Consider the following 8,433-nt stretch of genomic DNA (forward strand, 5'->3'; position numbering starts at 1 on the left):
CAACAATGTCCTCTTTCCTTAGCCCTGTCCACTGTCCCTATTCATTTGACGTTTTAAAAGTTGAAGGAAACCGGCTGAGTGCGGTGGCTCGTACCTCCAATGCCAGCATTTTGGGAGGCCAAGGTGGACAGATCGTTTGAGCTCAGGAGTTTGAGACCAGCCTGGGCAACATGGTGAAACCCTGTCTCTACCAAAACAACAAAAAATTAGCCAGGGGTGGTGGTGCATGTCTATGGTCCCTGCTACTCTAGAGGCTGAGGTGGAAGGATGGCTTGGGCCTGGGAGGCAGAGGCTGAAGTGAGCCAAGATTGTGCCACTGCACTCCAGCCTGGGTGACAGTGAAACTCCATCTCAACAACAACAAAAATTCTAAGGAAGCCATCAACAGCATCCAGAAATTAAGCTGTTAGGTCATAATACAGCCTTAAAATGTCCAAGTGACCTCTTGACCTAAGTCATTGTATAATGAGAGAATTTGGAAATGAAGATGAAGGGGAAATGTTGAAAGAAAAGTCATCCAAGGAAGGAAGAAATTCTATCAGTCATACAAACTTGTTTTATCAGTCATGAAAATTTGTCATTCATTTTTCTTTGTTCTTAAATTTTGGAGAAACTCCCAATAACAGGAAAAAGCATTTGCCTTCCAAACAGGGACATTAAACTGGTGTTGACTGCTACCCTGATGCCAATGGCCTAATCCTTTCCCCAGAGCTAGAGTGCCAGGGCTCCCAGGGGCTCAGGATGGAGCTCGCCTTCTCCCTCTCCTCCCCACTGCTGCTCCCAAAATGTGTCCTCTGGCTACAGGCTGCTTTGGGCTCCAACTGCCTGCAGACTCTGCCTCCCCAGAAGAGATGCTAATTACACACCCGGCCACGCCCCTCTTCAGAGGCAGGACTGGCCACAGGCAGCTGCCACTTGCTTTCAAGAGCTGCAGCAATTTGGTTTTCAAATGGGACAAAAGTACTGGAATGGGTCCACAGCCACATTAACTTGGTGAGGGGACCTGCCCCAGCTGCAAAACTGGGTCCCCAGAGAATGAGGCTCCTGGCCGCTAAGACTAGCCATGCTGCTCTGCTGGTGCCAGCCTTCCGCTCCCAAGAAAGAAGCAGGTAATATTTTAAAATCCCTATCAGCAGAATTTCTTGACATTCTGTCTCCATTATAGTAACCTTAAGGTGGCTCTCCATTTTTCAGAAAGACTCAGGAAATACAGCTACTTCTGATGAGTTCGACTGCATTGATAAAGAATGGACTAATTCAGAAGAAGAAATCTAACAGTGCCCACAATCTGTAGATGGTTGTCTACTGGATATGGTTTGAAAAATTATACTGAAAACCCACAATCTTGGTATTTTCTTCCCCAGCAAGTTGCTTGGAATTCTGACCAATAGGAGGATACATTTTGCATAAAACTTTGATTCTCCTGATTGCCCCATTTTAAAATTCAAATAGTACCTATATTTACATAACATTTCAAAGAACTCCTAGATATGTGATCTTGCTGGAACCTACTTAATATACCAAGGAGGGACATAATTCATTAAACAATTATTGTCTGTTAACATCATACATTTAATTAGTTTTCCAGTGATGGATAAAACAAGCCCTGAGAGAATGAGACCTGGAAAGTGCCACATTTGGATTGAAGGGGAGATGAGGACCCATTGGAAACACAGCCAGCGTGGAGCCAGTGAGGCTCTGTGGTCGCACAGACACCTCTGAACCAACACCTGCACCCATACAGGTGCTGAGAGAGAGCTCAAGAGCCGTAGACAGGAAGGACAGAAGTCACAAAGACGAACTTCACCCACTCATGCTTTTGCCTGGGCCTGACCTGGAAGTCCTAATTAAAGGACCCTGTACTGCCAGATAGACTCATCCGGATGCTGGGAACGCACGCATGCTATTTCTTGAAAGAGCAACTTGGCTGTCCCCCAGAGCAGAGTGCCTGGTGTGTACGCTGAGATTCCTTTCAATAATTCTAATCCTCTGCTTATGCCAGATATTAATAAGGAACAAAAGGAAGCTTTAGTTTTGAAATATCTCTTCTCACTCAACACAATCCTTTAATAATGCACCTTGGAGGCCCTGAGTAATTCTTCTAGCTTGCTGCCCCGGAGCATGTCTGGGTTCCATGGATTCGCTTGGAAGGTGCTGGATACCCTATCCTAGCAGGAGCTGGGAGTGTGGCTTTGAGGACCCAGAAGAAGCCTCTTCCTCTACTACCTCTGAGCTTCTGTTGCTGTGTTCCCTGAGCGTCCCAGCCTCATCCTCCCCCCAGCCTTGGTGGCCAGGTGCCATGGGGCCATCCCCATCCTCTCTTTGGGCCTTACTGTCCTTATCTGTCAAGTGAATGATTTTGATTTCACTGGTTTTCATCCCTAGCTGCACATTAGACTCACCTGGGGAACTTTAAAAACCAATGCCAGGGCTGCACACCCAGGGGATTCTGATTTAATTGATCAGAGGTGGGGCCCAGTCACTTTTTTTTTTTTTTTTTTTTGAGACAGAGTCTTGCTCTGTCACCCAGACTGCAGTGCAGTGGCGTGATCTTGGCTCACCGCAACCTCTGTCTCCCAGGTACAAGCGATTTTCCTGCCTCAGCCTTCCAAGTAGCTGGGATTACAGGCAGCTGCCACAATGCCCAGGCTAGTTTTTGTATTCATAATAAAGATGGGGCTTTCCCCATGTTGGTCAAGCTGGTCTTGAACTCCTGACCTCAGGTAATCCACCCACCTCGGCCTCTCAAAGTGCTGGAGTTACAGGCCTGAGCCACTGTGCCCCACTCAAGTTGCTGATTTTTTTTAATTTTAAAGTTCTCCAGGCCCCACAAACACTAGGTTAGATAATCGTCTCCCAGTTCTATAAAAGTCTATGATCCTTACTGTCTGGTCTCTGTGCTTTATTGAATTAATTTTTCCCATAAATACTCATCTTTTATGTTTGGCATGTTACATAGGCTGAGTTTTAGAAACACTTTTACTTATTTAAAAATTATGTTGTTGGTGAGGCACAGTGGCTCACATTTGTAATCTCAGCCCTTTGGGAGGCCAAGGCAGGTAGATTGCTTAAGCTCAGGAGTTTGAGACCAGCCTGGGCAACATGGCAAAACCCCATCTCTACAAAAAATTATCTGGGTGTGGTGGCACACATCTATGGTCCCTCCTGAGTGGGAGGCTGAGGTGGGAGGATTGCTTGAGTCTGGGAGGCAGAGGCTGCAGTGACAGAGTTCATGGTACTTACTGCACTCTAGCCTGGGTGATAGAGTGAGATCCTGTCTCAAAAAAGTAAAAATTTTGGGAGGCCGAGGTGGGCAGATCACGAAGTCAAGAGATCGAGATCATCTGGCCAACATGGTGAAACCCCATCTCTACTAAAAATACAAAAATTAGCTGGGTGTGATGGCGCGTGCCTGTGGTCCCAGCTACTCGGGAAGCTGAGGCAGGAGAATTGCTTGAACCCGGGAGGTGGAGTTTGCAGTGAGCCGAGATCACACCAATCCACCCCAGCCTGGCACCTGGTGACAAAACAAGACTCTGTGTGTATATATATATATATATATATATATATATATATATATATATATATATAAATAGAGAGAGAGACAGAAAAGTAAAAATTATATTGTTAAAGTATTGTTTGCTGGGGGTAATCAGTTATAATACTGAATGTTTAAAGTATACAATTTGATTAATCTTCCCATATAAGAAATGGTCACAGTCACAATGAACATATCCATCACACCAAAAGTTTCCTGTGCCCTTTGGAAATCCCCCCAACCATTTTTTCTCCTGCCCCTACCTTCCCAAGTAACCATGGATCGTCTTTCTTTTGCTATAGATTAGTTTGCATTTTCTATCATTTTATACATATGTAATCACTTAACACATCCTATTTTGTGCCAGGATATAACTTCTAATTATCTCCCTGGACTTTAGATTTCAAGCTCTTTGAGAATAGGATCCACTTTTTCTTTTGTCTTCCTCTTGGCCCTCAACTTATCTTTGCTCAGATACAGCCCATTATTTGCTTGATTGAAATAAGAGCTTCACGAACTTAAAACTGTTTCGTGGCCAAGAAGTGCCTGCCGTATTAAAGGTTTTTAACTCCCCACCACTTCCGGAGAGACTCCTCAGTCGGCAGCTTCAGCCCAGTTTAAAAAATAAGCACATGAGTTTAATTTAGGGTGCGTGGACTTCCAGGAGTCCAGAAAGTGAGAGTCACGATGTGGGTTAGGGTGTGGGGTGGAGGGAAAGGCTCAGGATGCAGGGAATGAATACCTGGAAAAGGCCCTTGGGCTTCACCAGATTCTTGACACAAAGGGATAGACTATGGAATTAATGCCCTGCTCTATTCCTTATAATTTCCTATCTGCTTTTTGTGACTCTGATGTCTAATTATAAATCCTTTACTATCTGATCCTCCCTTCTCCTCCCTTCCCTCCTCTCCAGCACCTTTATTTTGTTCTCTGCCTGCCCTGGTTATACTTAACCCTACTTAACTAAACACACTACCGGGCCCTGTCCCGTGGCAGTGCCACTGCATGGGAACTGTTTGCATTCCTCTTTTCTTTAAGAGTTTGTCCTCTAAACTATGCAATAGATTGTACCTTTTTATTCAATGACCTTACTCCACTTTACTTAACAGTTTACCCTGAATATTTAGATGCCACTCAGATACCACAAATATTTCCTCTAAACCCCAGAGCCTGGGATCTCTTTTTATCTAAAAAAAAAAAAAAAAACAATGTTTCTGTTGTTATAAATAAGTATTGTGAATGCCAGAAGTAACTATAAACAGCACTGCAAATTCAGAATCAAGCCACTTCTCCATCCAGAGACACCTCCCTCACTTCCCTATGTCACACACAAAACATATTTTAAAATGATATTAAGTCTGGGTTTTGGATAAAAGCCTGCGATGTAGAGTAACAATAATCTGCTTCTTAATGAGAAAATCATAGGCATCCGACACAGTCACACAAGTGCTGGTTTCAAAGTTGTCTTTCCAAAATAGGAGAGAGAAAGAAAAACATCTCACCTGCTGGCCAAAAGACCAGCACGGACACCCCTTCCTCTAAATTCCCCTCGACCCCATGCAGATTTGTTTATAAGAGGCTGATGTCTTACACCCAGCAGCATTTTCTGGCTTCTCCTTGGGGGTAAGCTTTTCATTCCTATTCTCCCTTTTACCTCTACCATTTTCCAACAGAAGAGCAAATACGGTTAATGAGAGTATTTTGGTCTAGCTCCTACACAAACTCATTCTTCTGCATAAAAGGCAGACCTTTGAAAGGTACTTACGTGGAGGAGGCAAAGACAAGTGCTGGGTTTGGAAGCTGTGCTTGCTGATGCCAGCCTGCTTAAATAGCTGGGGCTGGCTGACGCAGGCTGCGAGAGCACGTTTGTTTACGCCTGTGAGTGCACGCTCGAGCAAGGACCTGAAAAACCTGCAGCATGGGCAGGAGGAAGACGACTCAAAGTATGCCAAGGTTACGTCTCTCCTGGTTATTCAGGTTTGATGTTCAGGTTGGGACCTCTGAGAGTTTCATGGAACTTTCTGGTCACTACCTTCTCATCCTTGACCTCTCTCCTAGCCAAGCAAGCTTCTTCACCAAGATCGGATAAGAGAGATGTGGCTGAGAGAAGACGGGCAAGAGAAAAGGGACCCTGAGTCTTTTCACCCGCCTCCTTACTTTGAACGGGTTTCCAGTTAGATGTTGCATTTCAAAGCGTAGATCTGGTGCGGTTGATTTCACAGCTCTGTGGGCTGGATGCCAAGTTAAGAGTTTGGACAATTGCCCAATTAATGAAAAGTTGTTTTCTTTTGGGCACAGAATGCACAAATAAAGAACAGTTAAAAGGGAGAGATTTGGGCTAGGATGATACAATTTTAGGTCTCCTTCAAAAATGATTCTCATTTCTTTCCCGGCATCTATGCTTTTCTCTTGCCATCCCTTCCCCTTCGTTAATGAAATTCCTGTCTGAGAGGTGAAAGATTCCCCATGGGCTTGCAAATACAAAGCCAGTGTGTGAGCAAGTCTGTGGGAAGATGCATACAGAGTGTGACGGAGAGTTCAGGGGCTCGGGTGACCGTCCGTGGAAAAGTTTCTAAAGGCGAGGGTATGTGTGTGGGTGTGAGGACCCAGCTGTTTGATGTTTATCTATTTTATTAGCTAGATACAGGAGTTACTACTCAATTGCAGTGCACTAAACACATTATTAGGTGGGTATGATTTTGAGGGAACGAGGGAAGGGAGACAAGGTCTGGTGAGATCATCTCTGGGAGTATCTGTGTGCATTTGCTGGTTCGTAGCACAACCCAGTAAGCGCCATCCCGATAACCACACCCAATGTTTTTCACTTCACCGGAGAAAGAAAAAGCCCACTTGAATCTCTTGGGAACAGTAGCCATATGTGAAAGAAGAGCAGCGCTCATTTAGAGTATCTCTTTCCCTGTTAGAAAAGGGGCTGATGGTTATAAAACATGTGTGGGAAAGAGTAGAGACAGAGACCCAGGTTAACCCAACCTTGGTTACCAGAGGAATTCTTTTGTTTGCTGCCTAATTCATTGCCTAACTTCTGACTGTCTATGGCCAGATCTGGGTTCTTGCTGCCACAAGTTCTTGAATGCAGGGTCTATGTCTTGCTTATCATTTGATACCCACTGCATTATTATTATTATTATTATTGCACAAATTACTATTATGACAGCACAAATTATTATGACGATGACAATGGCGATGACCCATAATCTAGTTAGACTGACTGTGTGTCAGGCTCCATGTAAGGCACTTTACAGAATTTATTTGTTTATTTAATATGTAATCCTCACAGTAACCCTAGGAGGTTTTTTGTTTGTTTTTTGTCTTTCACCCAGGCTGGAGTGCAGTGACACCATCTTGGCTCACTGCAGCCTTGACCTCCTAGCCACTCCCACCTCAGTCTCCTGAGTACCTGGGACCACAGGCACATACCACCAAACATGGCTAATTTGGGTATTTTTTGTAAGACAGTGTTTCACCATGTTGCCCAGGCTGGTCTCAAACTCCTGGGCTCAAGAGAACCTCCTGCCTCGACTTCCCAAAGTGCTGGAATTACAGCTGTGAGCCACCATGCCCGGCTGAGTTAGTTTTTTATTACTGTCATTTTACAGATGAGGAAACTGATACTCAGAAAGACTAAATAACTTTCCCAAGGTCACAGTGAATGGTGGGGGTGGAATTTGAATCCAGTTCTGTCTGATTCCAGAGTCACGGTTTCACTCAGGACTGACTTGAACCATTACTTAGAAAGTAGCCCAGGAGTGTTTTCACCTGTCCTTAATTGTTTGTTTGTTTGTGATCTGTCTTTCCATGTGATTTCGGTGACGACAATTTCCTTTCTGCATTGTCTACTCCTGTGATCTATCACAGTGACTGGCACTTGGTAGGTGCTCAATAAATATGTACCATTTGCTCAGTTTCTAAATTCCTTCAGAGGCAGTACAGCCCAACAGATAGAGGTCCTGGCATCAACAGTCTCTCATCCTGGTTCAGATAAGACATTTCTTTTTCTCTTCCATAATGTGTCAGCTTCAAGTTATTTCTCTTTATCCAGTGTATCATAGAGATGAAACTAAAAGTGGTTGACACCATGAAGCAGTTTTTACCTCACTTAACTCTGCAGGTATGTGGTGTCAGTTGTTCAGGGGTGCAATGATGAAACCAAGACTTCTAGCTTTTTCTATCTTTCATTTTGTAGCTCTCAGGGTGACAGCATTGTCCTTCTTCATGGTGGTAAGGTGGCTGCAGTAGCTCCGTTCATCATATCTTTAAACAAAATATCCAAAGACAGGTGAAAAGTGGTACAGGCTTTCTCCTATCTTTGTTAGAGAGGAAGTCACTAGGAGTCTTTCACTTATGTCTCCTTGCTGAGCACGGGGTTATGTTAGCCAACACATTAGCGAAATCCATCATTTGCAAAGAGGAAAGGGATCAGGCTGATCGTGGTTCCTCTCCTGGGCCTAAGGGAAGAATCCACCTTCTCCAGAAAAATTACTCTGATATCTCAACAAAATCAGGATTCATTTATCAGTGAAGAAGCAGAAAAGTGCTACCCATGGTTTTGCCAATCTAAGACAGCCTTGAAAGTACAATAGTCTAAACTGCGTTCATGTTTGGCACCAGTCTAGCTGTGGCAATTGGGTTTTACTATGTCAGTTCTCTCTTTATGTGCTTTTTTTTTTTTCCCGATGAGATAAAGTTGCTTTGGCTCTCAGCAAAATTAAGACTATTTCAACAGCCTGCAAATAAGGGAGGTAACTGGCCACTGCTTTTTTTCCTGCAGGTTTAGATCCTAGGTCTTTACATCACCACTGTCTCCAGGAACTCGCACACAGTCTGTCAGCCTCTCGTCTTCTGTACCAGATGGGATTGGATGATGCTGTTGATTT

At 44.1% G+C, this 8,433-nt stretch overlaps 1 protein-coding gene across 2 annotated transcripts in view; it reads right to left on the minus strand.

The window, feature by feature from the left end:
- HOPX (HOP homeobox) overlaps positions 1-5,905 on the minus strand; it is a 31,618-nt gene extending 25,713 nt beyond the window's left edge. Inside the window, exon 1 of one of the 2 annotated variants that reach the window (XM_032274296.1) lies at positions 5,696-5,905. In XM_032274296.1, coding sequence (XP_032130187.1) covers positions 5,696-5,725 — 30 coding nt within the window. In that variant the 5' untranslated portion in view covers positions 5,726-5,905. Of the gene's footprint in view, positions 1-5,303 lie in introns of both variants that reach the window. The other variant, XM_032274298.1, reaches the window with a different exon arrangement.
- Between the last annotated feature and the right edge of the window lie 2,528 nt (positions 5,906-8,433).

Source organism: Sapajus apella, unplaced genomic scaffold, assembly GCF_009761245.1.
Source record: "Sapajus apella isolate SASKATOON/1434 unplaced genomic scaffold, GSC_monkey_1.0 scaffold5, whole genome shotgun sequence".
Taxonomy (NCBI): domain Eukaryota; kingdom Metazoa; phylum Chordata; class Mammalia; order Primates; family Cebidae; genus Sapajus; species Sapajus apella.